Source organism: Phyllostomus discolor, chromosome 1 (assembly GCF_004126475.2).
Source record: "Phyllostomus discolor isolate MPI-MPIP mPhyDis1 chromosome 1, mPhyDis1.pri.v3, whole genome shotgun sequence".
Taxonomy (NCBI): Eukaryota; Metazoa; Chordata; class Mammalia; order Chiroptera; family Phyllostomidae; genus Phyllostomus; species Phyllostomus discolor.
This window is the reverse complement of record NC_040903.2, coordinates 196,089,660-196,109,521: the sequence shown is the minus strand read 5'-3', so window position 1 is coordinate 196,109,521 and position 19,862 is coordinate 196,089,660. Positions and strand designations below refer to the sequence as shown.

General features: G+C 42.2%; 1 protein-coding gene across 3 annotated transcripts in view; it reads right to left on the bottom strand.

Annotated features, from left to right (window-relative positions):
* The window catches only part of ZNF410 (zinc finger protein 410), a 32,982-nt gene extending 13,465 nt beyond the window's left edge, over positions 1–19,517 (bottom strand). For 2 of the 3 annotated variants that reach the window (XR_004900024.1, XM_028507341.2), the window contains exons 1-5: positions 19,456–19,517; positions 7,667–7,854; positions 6,575–6,710; positions 3,635–3,853; positions 1,830–2,021 (exon numbers count right to left, since the gene is read on the bottom strand). Coding sequence is in view for 2 of the 3 variants with exons in the window: in XM_028507341.2 (XP_028363142.1) it covers positions 1,830–2,021; positions 3,635–3,853; positions 6,575–6,710; positions 7,667–7,699 (580 nt within the window). In the remaining variant the exon portion in view is untranslated. Of the gene's footprint in view, positions 1–1,829; positions 2,022–3,634; positions 3,854–6,574; positions 6,711–7,666; positions 7,855–18,319; positions 18,439–19,455 lie in introns of those variants that run through there. The other variant, XM_036011960.1, reaches the window with a different exon arrangement.
* Positions 19,518–19,862: the final 345 nt, after the last annotated feature.

Here is a 19,862-nt window from a genome sequence, read left to right as displayed (position 1 = left end):
ATGAACTGTGCTACAGGACTCACAAAGTGGCTTTAGTAATGATAAAGGTATTTGTTTACATGTATTAAAATGTTGAGTAAAATCATTTCATTACATGTTAGTGTGTAAAAAGCAACATCAAATTAATGTTCTGTATAATTTAAAATGTGTGTGTAACCAAAATAAAATTCTCACATGGCAATTTACAATGTTCAATTTTACCTACATGCCTAAAAGTTTATAAATCACAGTTAGCCCCCCAAAAGGCTTTTAGGGAATCATTTCACTGAGAAATGGAAGATTATCATATATTTGGATTCACCTTATACTCAAGTGCCTCAAGGTAGTTGTTAGGTAGCAAAGAAACATATTTGGAGAGTAACAAAAACACCCATACAATGCTTTGCTGATTATAGGACATGTCACAGATAGGATCTTATTTAATCTCTCTAACAACCCAATCAGGTAAGCTACCTGATCTCTTTGCTCTGAACACGAGAAAGCTGAAGCTAAGGGAGGTTATATTCCCCAGGCAAGGAGCTAGTAGAGGATGGCACCAGAGACAGATCTCAGGCCCCTAGAGTCCAACTCCCAAGTCCCCTACAACACTGCCTCTCATGGGCAAATATAGTACTACTGGATTGGCCAAAAAGTCTGTTCAGTTTTTTCCATAAAATAAAAGACATATTTTTCACTCTCATCAGGAACTTTATTGATTTGGGTATTTTGAGTACATCAGCTATCTCCTACTACTGGCTTCTAGTGGGTAGAGGCCAGGGTGCTGCTAAGCATCCTCCAATGCGTAAGACAGCCCCACAGCAAAGAGTTATTGGGTCAAAATGTGAAGAGTAACATGAAATTTTGCAAACCACTTCTGACACATTCAATCTGTCATAGCACCTTCTCCATCCACTGCACAATTCTTTATTTTACATTTCAGTTGCCTTTCTTGAAATAATAAAACATAATACATCGAAATGCTGTGTATCTTATTCCATCTTTAACATTAAAATGGCTGCACAAAAATCTACCAATTTTGGTAAGTCTTTTTAAATGCATGCTGAAATGGCAGCTCTCACAATACAATCTAACAAAATTGTTTCGAATGAAGTTAAAGATAACTAAGCACTGCTAGAGCCACAGTACAGAAAAAACTTACTTTTTGGCCAACACGATAACCTTAATCATTACAGGTTAATGAGAAAACACAGTGGCGAATCTAAAGCAAAAGTACTATGGCAGGCACTCTCCTCCTGGGGGCACGCCCGTGCCTTTCTCCCCCGCTTCTCCTCCCCCGGGTGCATTATACTTTCCCCTTTCCCTCCCCTAAGCTCCCAGGGCCCTTCTGCCTCCGTAACTTGTTCCCTGAGTTCACTCCTTCCAAGGCCCTTCCTTTTGCCTGTTAGATTTTGCCTCTTCTTTAAACTTTATCTTATTTACAAAAGAAAGTTACAGGCATGCTACATGGCAAAGGCTCTGCAGCGGTCTCGGAGTGGCTGCCCAAAGCCATGGCCCTCAAACCCTAACATCCAACACAACCACCAAAAGGGCTTCTTCCTAAAAGATGACAAGTGTCTGATTCAGGATAGGGCCTGAGCACCTGCACTGCTAAGTTCCTCGGTGATGTGACAGTCCGGGACCACACTGTGAAAATCCCCGGATGGAGGGAAATAGGAGAGGAAGTAGTACAGACAGGCTGAACTCAAAAGAAACAGTATTACAGACCCCATGGCTAACTGCTAAACTGTCATGAGGAGCAATTCAGTTTCAGAAAAACAGAACTCAAAATATAACCACTGCATTACCAAAATCTCTGCACAGAATACTGGAAAACACCACAGGGCTCTCACCATTGCTGCTGGTTTTTGCATTCTTTGCCAGCTGTGCCCGAGTAGCAGCGATCAAACTGTCATGGGCCAACTCCTGGACCCGGAGGAACCAGGGAATGCTACTGTCCGTGCTCTCCCCGGAGAGGAAATCATTCCCTGAATCCTCGGCCTCATCCTGCACAAATACCAGGTGCTCGGCTGAGGAGCTCAGGCCTGGAAGAACAAGAGGATAGACGAGAGTTAGCTATCAAGTAACCCTTCGATGGGCCCTGGCGCAGAAACCCCGTGTGTGCTGCTCCAGCCACCCCAGACCTCCACCTCTCACCTCAAGTTTCAGCTCTCACCCAAGATTAGGTTATCGCCTTTCCACGCCCAGCCCACAGGCTTGTCTTTATCTTCCCTCCTCCTTTTTCACAGGCACAGCCGTCCTTCCTGGCAACCAGGTGAGCCCTCACCCCATCCCATCCTTCCATTAGCCCCACATGTCTCCTTCAGCTGCCTCCTCTCTACTGGACAGCTTACAGTCTCCTTTCCGGCCTTTAAGTCCGTCATGCTCAAGTCTCTCCCATCTTTATTTTTATTTTTTTAAAGAATAGAAAGTCCCAAGTACTTCTCTAGCTGTCACCTGCACCTGTCCCTTCAAAGTCAACTTTCGTGACCAAGTGGAACTTCTACGTTGCATGCCCACTTTCTCCCCTGCCACCTACTCCCCATCTCTTTAACCCCGGCCTCCACCTCAGCTGCTGCAAAACCGCTGCGCTCGCCACGGTCACCAGACATGCGCTTCCCAGTCCTCACCTCACCAGCCCGTTTTGAAGCATTTGGCATGACTCAGTACCTTTTCTTCTTTAAAATGTTTTCCTCCCTTGGCTAGCCCCACGTCACTCACATTGTTTTCTTACTGAATTTATTAGGGTGACACTGGTTAATAAAATTATAAAGGTTTCAAGTACACAGTTCTGGAAGACATCGTCTGTATGCTGCACTGCGTGTTCACCGAGTCCTCCCATCACTTCGCATTTGACCCCCTTTACCCTGTGCTACCTGCCCCCCCCACCCCCCCCCACCGCCCCTCTCCCTCCGGTAACCACCACTCTCCTTCTGGTTTCTTCATCCCTCTCCAGCAACTCCTTCCTGCTTTTCTGTTACTCTCTTAAATGTTTGGCTTTTGTTTTCAGGGTCCCAGATTTGTCTCCTTTTCTGTTTATGTTCCAGATCAGGGTCCCCCAACCTCCAGGCCACAGACTGGTACCACTTCAGCCCTGTCAGGAGCCCACTGCACAGCAGGAGGTGAGCTTGAGTGTAATGCATTTGAACCATCCTAAAACCGTCCCCCAACTCCAGTCCATGGAATAACTGTCTTCTTCCATGAAACCAAACCCTGGTGCCAAAAAGGTGGGGACCGCTGTTCTAGACTATTCCTGAATCAAAGAATCCTACTCACTGTTTCATACATTTCCTGGATCCTGATAAGCACCAAAACGACTTATTTCCCACCAGACCTCTCCAGAACCCTGGACTTCTGTTTCTATCTCTAAAGGATACCTCCTCCTGCATGTCCCTCCCACATTTCAACATCAACAGGCACAAAGGGGAACTAATCATGCCCCCCCGCCCCCCAGCCCTGTCCTTTCTGTGTTCACGATCTCGGTGACCAGCACCACCTCATTTCCCAAACAAGAGACTTCTCAGTCATCCTGGAGTCCACCCTCTCTCTCCCCACACTGAACTGGTTGCTAGACTACATCCACTCTCCAAAATAATAAAATAATAAAGCTTCATTCCATTTTAAGCATGAGCAGAGTTCAGAAAAGGACAAAAATTACCTGCTCTTGTTAGGTTAAGAAGAATAAAAGAAGTGCTGTCACTCGGCTGTAGATCTTGCAACAAGCTAGGAGACTCTGGAGTGGACAAAAACTCCGGGGACTTCTGCACAGTCTGAGCCCTCGTCTCCTCTCCGTCTGGGCCCACATTCACCTGCAGGCTTCTCAGCACAGCTGAAGAAGGGACCTCCTTGGAGGAGTTAGTGTGACTTGGAGTATCATCTAGTAAACAGAAAACACCACAGACTTATGAAGCACCCACCTCCCAAGATCTCACCTGGCACCCTTAAAACATCCCCTGGAACCTAACATCCTTATAGGAACAGACGGCATTTTCATTTCACAAACACAAAATCTGCCTCGGGAAAGAACACAGAGGTGGCTTTAAGTTCTAACGGGAAGCCAGCCCAAATCCACATTTGCACTTACGGATCTCTGTCCTGGCGAGGCCAGGGGTCAGCACTTTCTGATTGAAAAGTATGGTTGCACAGTGAATACGAACTTAAGAACATGATCTAAATTTTACTTATGTTTCTTGGGGAGAGATCACTTCCTTTAATTTTTACATCATGTGTGCGACAGTTCCAGTGAGTCATTAGGGGAAAAAGAAAAACACAGCCTGGGAAAAAACTGAAATATTACAGAATCATCGACCCACTTCATGGCAGTCTGGATTTACACGGGAGGCACAGAAATAATCAGATACTCTCTCTCCAATTTTGCTGTGAGGGAGGGCATCGGTTTGCAAAGGGTTTGGCTGTAATATGACGAGGAGCTGCACTACGGTGCCTACACCAGTGCTTTCAGGGGCTCATCTTTATCGAATAGAGACAGCCTTTCTTTCCTGTTTTAAGGAGATAACAGATGAGATCACAGGAATGACAGTGGAGGCCTAGGGACAGTATGGTCACTTCAGAGCCCAAGGAAGTTACACAACAATGTAAATGTACTTAATGCTATACAACTAGTTGGGTTTTAACTCATTAAAATGATGAACTTTGTCATGTATATTTTACTGCAAAAAAAATTTTTAATGAAGTTCATAGAGACACAGTTTATCACAGAATACTGGAAAAATAACCAATATCCATCAATTGCAGCATGAAACTGTGGCACACTCATGCAACCAAACCACAGCCACCCACAAGGATGAACCTCACAAAAACAGAGTAAAAAAAAAAAAGGATACAACAACATACATGCATACAATTCCACTAACTTAAAGTCCAAAAACAGTTAAAATTAAACTGTATTACTTAGACTTGGGCAGTTACTGGAAACTTGCAAACAAAAAATCGTCTCAAAAGTTAAGGATGGTGGGGACCTATGGGACAACAGAGCTCGTCCTTATCAGGGAGGAACCCATGGAGGGTTTAAGGAGCTGGCCATGTTCTACTTCTAGATTAAGTAAGTGGCAGGGGTCCCCTTTACAGTAACTCTTCAATATGTGCATCTATGTGGTTTTGTACTTCTGTGTATCTACCACATACCCCAAGGGAAAAGCGAGCACACAGGCCGTGCACGGAATGATACACATGCACTTCAGAGGGAGGGGAATGAGATTAGGGAGGTACGTGCAGACACATTTGCTACTGCAATGCTGTGTTTTATGAGCTGGGAGGTGAGTACATGAGTAATTATCTATCGGTTCTCGAAATGTTTTAAATCAAAATTAGAACTAAAAGAAGGTAATGTGAAAAAGAAGATAGATGCTTTTGTTTCTGTTTTCATTTCCTTCACTATTGTTAAATATTTATTCAACAAATTAAAATTGGGAGAGAAAAGTCACGGACAAAGCCTAATGAAGATCAAAATTTATTGGCGTGTGGAAATTTTCTCATATTGAAAACCCTAAGTACCTGGAAAGACTCCCAACACACTAGTAGAAAAATGGGAATTGAGAGGGGAGTGTGTGGAAAAACAAGGAGCTACTCAGGGAAGCCTTAAGTCAACATTGGTTAGTTTATAACACCTGCCCTTCTTGCATCTTTACACAGTTAAATAGATTTTAAAGTCACTTGAAACTCAAAGAAAAAAGAGCACTAGAAGACAGTAACCAGAAGACTTTATGACAAATAATTTGTCACCAACAGGCTGATGTTGATCCTCCCCTGATTTAACGTAATGTCCCAAATTTTAAAACAAGAACCAGAAGGAAAAGCACTGCACCTGAAAGCAACGTTGTCTCTGACAGCAGTCGAGCGACAGGGCTACGCCCTTCCCATCCAAAGCGCTCCACGTCATCCTACTCTACGTCTCCCGAAGCCTCCTCAGCCATCACCCACACTGCAGATGTGCAGCTCCGCTAACTGGCTCTTTCCTTTCAGCATAAAGCCACCCTTAAATATTCCCAATCTGAGAAAAGAATTTCCATCTATCTTACATCCTTCCCATGGCAGGAGAGTCTTTACAAAGTGTAGATACTTAACTATGCTTATCTTACACTAATACCTCAACCCACTGCTGCCTGGCCTTCCACCCCTTTCCACGGAGCAGGCCCCACTAAGGTCAATAGCAGCCTTGTTGACCCTCTCTCAGTGGGCCCCTTAGGAACCTCTGACACACTGACTACTGCCTCGGGTTCCATGTCTGTACTCCACGCAATATTCCTCACACTCCTCTAGCCTTTCCTTCTCCCCTCCTCCACAGGCTCTCCTGCCTGACCCTGCACCTTGAACAGGGAGCTCCAGGGCATTCTACCTTAGCCTTCTTTCTTCTCAGGCTCATACTCACTGGGTTATCCCATATGGGTCATCATACCCACTCCTACGGCATAAACTACCAATGCACTTAGGACTCCTATGGCTCCTTTTTCTCCACGATTCCAAAAGTGTAGTTCCCACCAGTCAGTTATAAAATCCGTTCTCCCGTTCCCCCGGTACCACAAAATAGGCTAAGTTCTTATGACTCATTTATTTTACCTGTGGTGATCTTAAGTGTTACCTGGTAATATTAGCTGACTGCATTCTGAGGCCTCAGTCACCGGAAGGAGGGACAAGCAAGTAATATCTTTAGCTTCTGATTCTACTAGCCCCTGTCCCAGCGGGATGGACGTATTCTGAACAAACTGTACCAGGAGCTAGGGGGTGGAGGGAGGGGAAACAACATTGAGAAACACAAGCTGTTAGAAGTGGCTATAAACCTCTGAATTTACCAAAAGTTGATGATGTCATCAAGTCTTGATCGTTCACTAGTCTCAGCCATATTCATTTAAAAACTAGATTAACGACAAATAAAATTTCAAGTTATTTTTATCAAGACATCTGCTCTAGAGAAAGGCTGAATTACATAATTAATTTAACCTCTGTTATCTTCCACCAAACGAAGAAATGATAAAAATAATTATTTTTAAATGATGGCTATTAAAAATTCAACCACACTGTACCGATTACATTTTTATAAAGCACTTTTATGTACCGGCTCCCCTAGCCCTCACTGTAACTCAGTAAGCCCGAACATGTATTTTAGAGATCAGGAATCAAGCTGAAGACACTAAATGGTTTTTTTAGAGTCACAAGACTAGTTAGAAGCAGTGTCAGTCTTCAAACTTAAGTAATTTGATTACAAACTCAGTGACCTTTCCATTATGTAACACAGATATAATTAAATTAAAATGAAAAAAAAAATAAAAATGGTTAAGTCCTCTAATTACATTAAAAAATACTTTCAGATATCTGCAAAATTAATAAAAGAATGGTGTGTGGTAGTAAATACTTAACATACACATACGCACATTACACACATATGCCACAGATAAAAGTTTGTCATATAACTATCTAGACGTATAATTTTACTTTTATTTAAATAACATGTATTAAAAGTCATAAGAGATAAAAATGGAATTCTTAAATCTTTGAAAAAGTATTTAGAAACAGAAAAATAATAAACCAGTAGCTAAATTCAAAATAACATGTCCCACAAAGACTCAGCTTGCCTCTCCGGCCCGCTGCGGAAGAGTCTGCTGAGCCCAGACTAAGGAGGACAGGCTCTGGAACACGGTCCGCCAAAGGGGGAGAAACAGACTGAGGGGCTCACCTCTGGTTTGGACTCTAACTCATCTGATAACATTGATTCAGCTTCCAAATCCTGTAGCTGTTCGGGGGACAGGTTAAAATTTTAATTCAGAGTCAGCGACACCTTCCCGTTTATGCTCATATTCCTCTAGGAAATGCTACGCTTTTCCCGCAAGATGCTGTGCTGGGTGGGTGGGTAATCAATGTAGCCTAAAATAGGGGGGAAAAGGGAGAAAGAGAGACAGAATTAAGAGCAGAGGAAAAATGTAGCTAAATAAACAAAGCCTTCTTTATACAGGTGGCAAGAGTAGGTTTACAGTTGCAACCCTCTTTTGTGTTAATAAAGCTATTTTAATAATCATAACCTGCATGTCTTTTTCCACACAAACAACTGTAAACCTACTTTTGCCCACACCTGTATATCCACAATAAGCAAGCAAAGAAAGAATTTGGCCTAAAACACTTGTTTGAAAACAGAACAAGCCCAATGGGTATCAAAACCCATAAAAAATTATACTTTGATGTAGAATTTCTACTTCTACTAATCTGTCCGAAGAAAAGGTCTCAAACATGGGAAAATTTCTATGTCCAAAGAATTTCATCTTATCTGCAATAATAAGCAACTGCAAGCAACATGTAAATATGCATATATATTCAACAATCAGGGACCACTGATTAAATTATACCCAGCAATTAGAAATGTTCATTAAATTATGTCACTTAAAAATATGGTTATGAAAACAATGTAACAGTGAAGAAAAATGCCAATGACAAATGACAAAAATGAAATACAAAATCACACATTTGCCAATATTAAAAATAGTTAAAATACACAAAGGAAAAAGAAAGAAAATTCACACAGCTGTGGTACTTTGGGTAGCAGGCTGGTATGACTTATTTTTCTTTTCTCAATTTCCCGATTTTTCTAAAAATAGTTGTACAGTCAGTCAAAATTTGAACAATGTTTCCTAAAAGTAGTACTCTTCGGACCCTGATGGAACTGTTTTCTCCCCATAATTTAAATTTTCTTTCTTATAGCTTTGTGGTTTTTTTTTCAGGATCTTGGCAAAATGATTTTAATTTTATTTTGTACAATTGTTGCTAAAATTGTAAGCACTATTAAACACAAAATGGTCATACAGTGTAAAATGTACCCAGGCTGGGAATTTTCAATCAACACCAAGGTAAAGTGAAAAGTTAGAATAAGACAGGCTTATTCTACAAAGAAAGCACTGAGAAGTACCTGAGCAAATGTCACTGCCCTAACAGTTCCTCCCTCTCCCTTGTCAGTTGCCAGAAATCCGTATTTTCCATCATTTAAAAAAGTCACAAGACTTTGTAAAAAAAAAAAAAAAAAAAAAAAAAAACCTTTAAGGTTCCCACATAAAGTACCATAAATCCCCAATTTTTCCTCTCATATATTTTTCTTAGTCAAGCACTACAAATAGCTCAATGTGGTTTATCCAACCCTCTCTTTAACAGAGGAGGGGCTGAGGCCCCGTACATCACTTGCCCAAGTCACTAAACTACAGAGCCCGACTCCCACCCACAGAGCAGGCTGGCATGAGCAGTTGGCGTGAACAGTGACTACATCTCTCTAAGCCTGATCTTGAATCACAGAGTTCCAGAATTCCTTTCCCCTGATTCCAGCTCATCTCAAGAAGCCAAGAAATTACCAAATGTTTATTTAGGTTATGCTTAAGCTTCCTCCAATTTTGAGATTCTAGGATTGTAAAATCTCTAAGAAACTAGACAACTATTTACTGTCTTTATATTTGTTAGGTTTTTTAGAAACTAATGGTGCTGGCTCCAGGAATGGCTTGTTTTCTTACCTAGTGGGAAAAAATGGAAGGATATGAATACGTGCTCTGAACAAGGGGAAAATCAGGTATAGCAGGTCTTAGACATTTCTGCAAAGATGTGATAACAACTTAAGAGAAAGGAGCTGTACCGCCCTCATAGTTTAAGAGCCACCTCTAGATCACCCTCTCAAGGGTCCATGGTTATCTACGACACCCTTTAGGGCGGTCCAACCTGTGGCCCCACAGGCTGCATGTGGCTCAGAATGGGTGTGAATTCGGCCCAACACAAAATCATAAATTTACTTAAAACACTATGAGATTTTTGTGTGTGATTACGTGTCACAATGTATTTAATATGTGGCCCAAGACAACTCTTCTTCCAGTGTTGCCCAGAGATGCCAAAAGGTTGGATACCCTAAGACTGTTTTCGTTTCAATGATAATCTTAAAAATTAGCACAAGCACTTTCTGGAACAAATGAGTACCCGTACCATGACTGAGTGCAGCCATACAATTCTGGTGTCCAAATCTGAGGTTTGTACGTGTGCCGTATAAACAACAGAGAACAGTGGGATGCAGCAGAGTAGGAAGGCTGCCCTCAGAAGAATCTGTGCTGGAGTGCTCGGAACCATGGCAGGTGTACTGTGCGGATCTCATCTTTAACCCAGTACTAGCTAAGTGTGGTGGCAAATCCAATTCAATTCTATTCCCAGTTCTGGTTACCCATTTAACAGATTTTAAAAAGCGCCATGCAAATCTGCTTTAAATAACAGCTTCACTGAGACAGAATTCACATAGCACACAATTCACTCATTTAAAGAGTACAAGTTGTGCAACCCTAACCACAATTTAGAAATTTCGTCATCCCAATTAAGAAAACCCATACCCACTTTCTCCCAAACCCTCCACTGACCAGGCCTGCGTAATTATTAATGTACTTTTCATCCGCGTGGATTTACCTACCCTGAACATCTCTTATAAAGGGCATTATACGTGTGATCTTTGATGCCTGGCTGCTTGCACTTAGCATGATGTCTCCAAGGTTTGTCCTAGTTGTAGCATGCATTGGTACTTCATTTCTTTTTGTTGCCAAGTAATATTCCATTGTATGGATATATATTTTATCTATTGAATTATCAGTTGATGGTTATTTGGGTTATTTCCACATTTCAGCTATCTCCACAATTTGGCTATTATGCATAATGCTGCTATGAACATTCAAGTACAAGTTTTTCTGTGGACATATATTTTCATTCTTTTCTGTACCTGTCTAGGGGAGAAACTGCTAGGTCATATAGTAACTATGTTCAATCTCTCAAGGAATATCAGGCTGTTTTCCAAAGTGGTTGTGTCACCTTAAACCCCACCAGTAGTGTATGAAGGGGATCCAATTTGTTCACACCCTCACCAGCTCTTGTTAGTGTCTGCCTTTTTCATCATACCGGTCCCAGTGGGTGTGAAGTAGTGACTCACTGTGGTTTTGAGTTTCATCACCTGATGGCTAATGACGCTGAGCATCTTTTCCTGTGCTTGTTGGGCATTTGTACAACTTTTTTGGCGAAATGCTTAAAATGGGTTGTTGGCTCACTTTTAAATGATTCATCTTTTTATTACTGCATTCTAAGAGTTCTTTATATATTCTAGATATAAGTCCCCTATCAGATAGATGATTTGCACAAACTTTCTTCCATTCTGTGTTATCTTTTCACCTGCAAAACATATCTTTTTTTAAATTTTATTTATTTTTAGAGAGAGGGGAAAGGAGGGAGAAAGAGAGAGAAAGAAACATCGATCAGTTGCTTCTTGCACGCCCCCAAATGGGGACCTGGCCCACAGCCCAAGCATGTGCCCTGACCAGGAATCAAACCAGTGACCTTTCAGTCTGAGATATGACACCCAACCCACTGAACCACACCAGTCAGGGCACAAAGCAAATCTTATCTTCAATTGAACAAGTCAACTCTAACTCTACAAAGTTATTATAAATACCACATTAAAGTTGACATCTGAGGGCTTCTCAGTCAGATCTGGTTAAATGTAAGATCTGATTATCATAAACTGTGTAATAATGCCCTGACATTATAAATAGTATCTTGTATGATATCCTCTGCATTAGTATTACTTAAGTTAAAATGTAGAAACAAATGAAATATATTACTGAATCCAAGGCTAAATCTTTCCACTGTTAAACTCAACATTAAGTATGTATTTCATTTTAGCAAAACAACTCTACCACATAATATGAATGTTAATTTGAATTTTCGTTTTATGATGTTGTTTACATCTGTATACTTACTCATAAAGTTGTAAATCCATGGAGACAATTGATATATTCTGATAACCTAAATTTTATGACACACATGGTTCCCTACGACCAGCAAAACAAGTTAGACTACTTAAACAATCTGTTTAGCATATATATTTTAGAAATCCACCAACCCTCACACTGCTATTACTGATTTATAAATTTGTTTTGATGTTACAGTTAAGAGCTATAAAAGTTCAGCACAGAAGGTATAAGTATTACCTAGCTTCATGTTTATTTAGAGTATTTATAATAAAAATAATTTGCTAGTATGGGGGAGGGGTCCCAATGCAATTTGTTCCTTTAAATGCAATTTACATGACAGTGGAGTGAAAGGCACGGCTCTTACTCAAAGGGAAGCTATTTTCAATAAAATTATGGGTCTCGGGGAAATTTCTTCCCAGGCTTTCTCATGCTGTTAAGAGATCAGAACTGCAATGTATAGAGTAGTCACCTACATCACCCAAAGGTGTTTAAGGTGGACAGTTAATATATGTTCTTCTTTAAAATGTATTGATTTTGAGAGAGAGAGAGAGAGGGAGAAGAAGAGTTGGGGCGGGGCAAGAGAGAGAAACATCAATTTGTTGTTCTGCTCACTCAGGCATTCATTGGCTGATTCTTGTATGTGCCCTGACCGGAGACCCAACTCAGAACCTTGGCAAAAGGGGGCGATGCTCTAACCAACTGAGGTATCCAGCCAAGGCTATTCATTTTTATTACATATCTGTAGCTGGTGGACAGGCAAAATGTTTATCCCTATTTCCTTTTAAATAGAAAATGTACTAATTAGCTCCATAAATAATAGAAGAGGCAGTGACATTTAATCATCAGCAACCAAGGTCGGACCCATCAATCATGTTTTCCACAAAGCATTAATAAGGCATCTTGGCTCTAGATGAAGAGTCACTACAAAACCAACTGGCCTCAGAAAGCCAGGGACTGGTCCAAGCAGTACTATCCAGACCCTACCTTCCTCTCCCCTTGCTAAGAACTAAATTTTACATGTGCCTGACTCCCCAACCACCAAAATATATTAATCTGCTTTAAAAAAAAATCTTGGTTCAGCATGCATTATTTAGAAATCCACAGACTCTGCCGCTGCTATTATTGAATGTTAGCCCATTGTCAGCCTAGAGGTTAAAAAGATTGCAGGCAATAAGGCCTTTGCAATGACCAAAGCAAAGAACAAGGAGCCCTGAAAAGGTATGGAGATAATTAGAGAATTCGACAAAAGCAAAGCGAATTTGGGAAAACAGCATCTCTATTATCAGGACCATCCTGAGAACAACTCTCCTTCTGTTTTTAGCCAAATAAACAAATCCGGGGAAGTCAAGTTTGAGAAACTGCATTCTTTTTCCACAGCACACCCAACATCATCCAGCAAATCATGCACTAAAATTACTAAGTTGCTAAACAAGTTAAAGAAGCTGAGATATGTTTTTTAAAAACAAAAGGACAAGGTCTCCAAGGCAGGAATCTAAATTCCGCCTCTGACTAGGTTGAGGCCTGGGCAAGCTACCCAACTTCTTGGCCCTAGGAAAGTCATCTGAAATAAAGAAACAAAACAAATCTATCCTAGGATTGTTTTTATATTAGTCAATAGAAATAATTATAAAAGTCTTCGGAAATAAAGGTCTGCACAGGTGCTCAAGAAACAGGCAAGCCTATCAAATGCTCAGTATACTACAAAAGGTTAGGAACTCCACCTTTTATGACTGAGTCCAAATTTCCAAAGAGCAGTGGTTTTCAAACTTCTGACTGCAGCCTACAGTAAGATACACTTTCCATCGTAACCCAGCAACTAAAACACACACGGAAGCACACACAAATAACTTATTTTTATATAGCAATACTAACCTCTACTACTCTCATGCACTGTCTTTTTATAAATGATAAGACCCAATAAACTGATCTCACAAGCTACTAACAGGTTATATTTCACAGACTGAAAAACACTATAAAAGTACCTTCAAAATGTCTAAAATATAGATGCTAAGCATAGAATCAGCCATAAAGTGTAAAAGTCATAGACATAAATATGTTTTCAATATATATTACAAACAATCAGCAATGATCACTGGAGTTTTGGTGAAGTTGAGATTACTTGAATCTTGTCCCCTTGCCCGAGATCTGCAAAAGAGAACACTACACACTAGGCCATGACCAGCAAAGGAAAGAAGTCTTACGTCCCAAACCCCAATGCAGAACTCACATCCTAGACGGGAATCAACAGTTACACCATTTCCCCATGATACAGACGGCCTAAAACCAATGCAGGCTACACGGGGAAATACTGGGAAGGAAAACCAATCCAGGGTAAACTAAAGCAAGCAACAGGGGAATGGAGATTACTCAGGTCTCCTGCCTCGGTCCTAACTGCTCTGCAGAAGGGAGTGCATTCCAAAGGGAAAGATGACCCGGGGCTTTAACTACTTTGCTTCATAAAAGAAACAGAACACCATTGTACAATCTCTAAAAAGCAAAGTGACTCCGCCCTACAACACAAAGCTCAGACTATCAGTACTGCTGTAACTCAAGGGAGGTCAACAATGCCTTCACCTTGACCCAGTTTTAGAAAGGAGGACAAGACGAGTGGGTAGAGAAAAAAAGAGGAAAGAAATTGAGAAACATTGTGCTCCGCTCAAGTGGTCACCATCACAAAGGTGAAAATAAAGCACACGATTCCAACCAAAAAGATTAGTCTCCCTTATCAGGGACCAATCTGCGTCTCAGCTCCCTCCAACTCCACCTGTGGCTGACCACGGATATAAACCCAAGCAAGTCAGTGACGCTTAAAAAATTAAAACAGAAATTCTGATAGTAGTGAATTACAAAGACCAAAAATTAAAACTTATTTTAAAGGCACAGTTTCAATTTTGGTGTACAATTTGGTTGTGCTGGGAACAGTAAAATCAGGTAACCTTCCATAGCAAACCCAGCGTATTATGGGAGTTATTATGTAAACTCCAATGATGAAGTAGTAACAGGAACTAACAAAGACACTTGGAATGAAGAACTGTGAAGCCAGAATGAGTCTTAGAAACTGTAGGACTCACCCTGGGCCTTCCCCCTTCTCTTCCTAAGATCTTCCGGGTACTCTATTCTCATAGCCCTGAACTTTATTCCAGTCACCTAATCCTCTATGAGCCTAATTCTCTACAAACCAAATTCATGAAGAGAATTGTCCCCACTTTCTCACCTCCAATCACGGTCCACCCCATCAATTCACCGAAACCTCTCTTGTAAAAATCACCCATGATACTAAGGGGAGGGTGGTAATGGGAGGGAAGTGGGGAGGGTGGGAGGGGGGGCTGGATTGGGAGTAAAAAGGAAAAAAACTGTATTTGAACAATGATTAAAATAAAAAAAATTAAAAAAAAAAAGATCACCCATGATAGCCCTGGCTAGTGTAGCTCAGTGGATTGAGCACAGGCTGTGAACCAAAGTATCGCAGGTTCGATTCCCAGCCAGGGCACATGCCTGGGTTGCAGGCCATGGCCCCCAGCAACCGCACATTGATGTTTCTTTCTCTCTCTCTTTCTCCCTCCCTTTCTTCTCTAAAAATAAATAAATAAATCTTAAAAAAAAACATTAAAAAAAGACTTTACAATTCTTTCATTTAAAAAAAAAAGATTACCCATGATCTTCACGTTACCAAATCCAATGGACACTGTGCTGTGCTGTCCTCCACTGGACAGCTGCTGTTTTTGACTGTCCCACATTCATTTCCCCTGCTTGGGTGACAGGATCTACATCTTGTTTGGGGATCTACCCCGCACCCGTTGATTACATTCTTAGCGGAACTGTAGACTGAGGTATGCTTTTCTACCCTGGACAACTACTGAACCCGTGACCCATGCTGAACAAACCACACCTTTCCTCAACGTTGAGTCCTCAGAGAAGTTAACTAAGGACTGAAAAATGCGGCAGCAGCCCATCCATTACAGCAATGCAGTCAGCAGCCTCCCCGGGGGCTGCTCACATTCCTGGCCTTTGTAAAGCCGGGGCCTTTGGCATTTTCTCCGGTCCTGTGAACTGCCCACATCCTTGCTGTAAATTTTCTCTTCTGAATAAAATTAGTCACTTGCAACCAAAGTGGCATAACTGACATTGTCTCTCAGAAGCACGGCCTCCTTCCTCAAACACTACTTTTTTGCTTCCAAAATATGTGTTCCTTATTTCACTACTACCTTCTCAGCCACTTCTCCAGTCTCTTTTGAAAACTCCAATACCCCTCCTCCACTCAGCCCCTAAATGTTCGTATTTCTCAGGATAGTGTTCAGGCCTGCTTTCTTGCTCTACTCTCTCCCTCCTGTGAATCCATCCAGTACCTGGGCTTTAAATATGGTCTCCAAACGTTAATCTGTAGCCCAGGTATCTCCCTGAGCTGCAAACTGGTACATGCGACTGCTTACCTGACATCTCTAGCACTTTAACTCGGTATCTCAGTTTCAACATATCCAAACCAAATTCTCTCCCGAGCCTGTCTCCCATCATTTCCTGCCAGACCCTCTCACCACAACCCTCTACTCAAGGACCACCATTTACCTCATTTAAGAGTAGTTTTTATTACTTTCTTTCCTTTGCTCCCAATACTCAATTCATTTGCAAGCCCTGTTGATTCTACCTCCACAAGAGAAAGATAGCAAATCCACCTACTTCTTTTTCTACTGCCACCACCCTACTCCAGCCCACCATCACCTCTTGCCCTAAAGTACTGTTACTGCCTCCTAACCATCTCCCTGCTTCTACTCCTGCCACCGTCCATTCTAGTCTCTTCACAGCAATAAATATCTTCAAATGTCACTCTTATCATACATACTTCCCTGCTTGAAACTCTTCTCTAGGCTTTCCAATGTGTCTAGACGAAATCCAACTCCTTATTCTGAGTTTGTAAGAACCTATGTGAGCCGCTGCTGCCTCTCCAACCACACTTTGCAGTCACCCTCCCTTACTTGCTCCCCAAGCTCCAGCCTAATGAATCTCCCTTAGCTCCTTGAACACATTAAGCTGTTTCTTTTTTTTTTTATAATAGGACTTACCTAAATTTTTAAAAAAGATTTTATTTATTTATTTTTAGAGAGGGAAAGGAGGGAGATAGAGAAAGAGAAACATCACTGTGCAGTTGCTGAGGGTCATAGCCTGCAACCCAGGCATGTACCCTGACTGGGAATCAAACCTGCGACACTTTGGTTCGCAGCTCGCACTCAATCCACTGAGCTATGCCAGCTAGGGTAAGCTGTTTCTTATATTAGGGATTTGTAAATGACACTTCCTCTCCTAGGAAAGGGGAGGTTATCCTCTCTTCAGTTGGTTAGCTCTTTTGTTTGTTTTCACCCTTCTGAGTTCAGTTTAACTGTTAACTCATTTAGAAAGGCTTTCCCCAACACCTCATCCAAAGGTTCTCCACACTCCCACCTTTATTTTCTATATCTACTGTCTCCACTCATTACAATTTCTGATTCTTTCATTTGGTTTTATACAATATTCATTTTCTGCCTGGCTACCCCCTAAGTTGTAGGCTCCATAAACTAGGGAAACAACTAGTCTTGTTCACAGCTGTATCTCCCAGCACCCAGCACACTGCCCGGCACAGTACTTTATGCGATTCGTAAGGAACCTAGGTCTCCTCGAGTCATTTCTGATACTGTGAAGCTCTAAGGCTGTCTTTACGACGAGCTTGAAGGGCTTCCATACACACTTCCCTGTAAGCACCTAGTGGGCACCGAATAAATACCTGTATAATAAATGAATAACGTCAATGATACTCAGTTTTACTCAGTTTATCAAACACCAGTTATCAAAAAAACTGATACTCAGTTTTTTTCCGTTTATTTCTGACCTCTCCTCTGAACTTCAGACTTGCATTTCTAACTGCCTACTACTATCTCCATATGGATATCCAACAGCAACTCAAATGTGACAATTTCCAAAATCCAGATGATCCCCCCCCAAACACCAAACCTTTTTGTTGCCCAATCTTCCTTCCACTCAGCTGCAAATTCTAGTCTTCAACAATCTCTCATCTTCCCTATTTAAATAATCCCAGTGGTTCTAATTCCCCCAAATTTATTCCTATTGTAATGTCCTATTTAGGTTTCTCATTATCTTTCAACTACACTATTAAAATAGGCTTCTAACTGGTCACCCAGCCCTTCAGATTCTCCTTGCCAATCCGTCTTTTACGCAACCACTCCAGTTACCTTTCCAAAACACAGAAATGCTTGTATTAGTCCGCTTACTCGAAGTTCAGTGCCTCAGTATGGCAGTCAAATTCCTGAGCATGGCATGTCCACCTGTCCTCAAACACTGTTCCCATTCCCACATCCACTGCATTCCTTAACACACTTGTTACTCCAGCCCACAATGGACTGGCTATTAAATGGACACACTCATCTTTGTCAGTGCTCAAGGGCTTTTGCTTGGGATAGTTCTTCAACCAGTAGCACATACCCCCAATCTAGTTCTGATCTTGTGAAATCCTTTCCAGCCCATAAAATCCCAAATGCCATCTCCTCCATGAAAACGCTCTGATCTTTTCCCTCCAGGCAAAACAAATCTGTCCTTACCTTGGTGTTTTCACAACATGGAAACTTTTCTCACTGGTTAGGATTGTTGAGTTTATTCACCCTTCTTCCATTAACCCAGAACAATGCTGTGCACAAAGTAGACACTCAGGAAAATATTTGCTGAATAAATAGGTAAAACTCTTAATTTACAGAGAGAGAAAAAAAGGCAAAACCTAGAGATTAAATAACTTACCAAAAAATTAGGCATCTACTTAAAACGCAAAACTTTTAAAAAACTAGAATCTAAATCTCCTGACTGCTGGTTTAGTTGATTTTGCTCTGTCCACACTAAGATAACACAAAGTGGAATTTCTTCCTTAACACCAAAATGTCCCTGACTTTATTTCAAAATGTTTTTTATCTTCTTTGCAAATAGGCTACGTTGATCTTTTGCCAAAGAGAAAGAAGTGCAAATTCTTAGGTCCCAAGTTAATAATATTTAATTTCCAAATAGTGCCTTAACTGCATTTCAGAGCTTCGTGAGCAAGGTAAATAAACTTTAATAAACTGGATTCTCTTATCTGAAGAAACTTCAGGGACTAAACTCATCCTGCAAAATGCGCACAAGCTGTAAACACTCACAGCCCACACCCCACCCCACCCCACCCCCGCAGGCGCAGCAGAAACCCGCAGTCCAGCCGCTCCAAATGGGCAGCCTCAGTTCTTCTAGACCCAGAAAGTAATGGGATATATGAAAGAAGACAGCAGCTCTGGGATGAAATATCCAGGGCAGAGTCCCCTTGGCATCTTATTCCCCGATTACAAGGGCCTTCGTGTAAGGCCCCAGGTCAGCGGGCAGGCCTCGGCTGCGAATGCAGTCCGGGAGCCCCCGCCCAGGGGATCCGATGACACCGGCTTTCTCAGGACGATCTTGTTCCCGTGCTTCGGCCCAGAAACCAAGCAAGGAAGCCGAAACATTGGCCTCAAAACCCTGCAAGGGGAAAGGTCCAAACCCTGCGGCTTCAGACCGGCCGCTCCCTGGTCCGCCAGATCCCACAAGGGTGCCCAAGGGGGGCGGTTTCCTTGTCCTCTCCGGCGGGAATTCGACCGGAGCCCCCGAGGAGCCAGTACTGGCTTCCTCCCTTTTGGGGTCCACCTGGCCTAGCAAGCGTGATCTGGCCGGCTCCGGACCTCACCTGCCCGTTCGCGGCAGCCGTCCGCCAGTCGTCCCGAATTCCGTCCACACACAGCGCACAGTGCACAGCGTACAGTACACAGCGTCTTCCGGCTCCTGCCGGAAGCAGTCCGAACCCGGGACAGGAAGTTTGGCCGCCCCCCATGCACACACCCACTTTCTCGCCTCCTGGCCCGTAGGCACTGCAGAGTGCCGGTTCCGCCTGCTGGCGGCGCAGGGCCCCGCCCCCTGGATGGAAAGGACAGTGGTCTCCCACCTCCTACTCATTTTCCCTCGGCCTTCTGGGCTCCTGGGTCTGCGAAGCCGGAAAAACGGGGTCAGTTAATTCTAGCCATGACGTCACTGCTTCCCTGCAGCAATGGATGGGTAGTTTTTCCCGGTAGCTGAGATCACTACTAGCACAGCGAA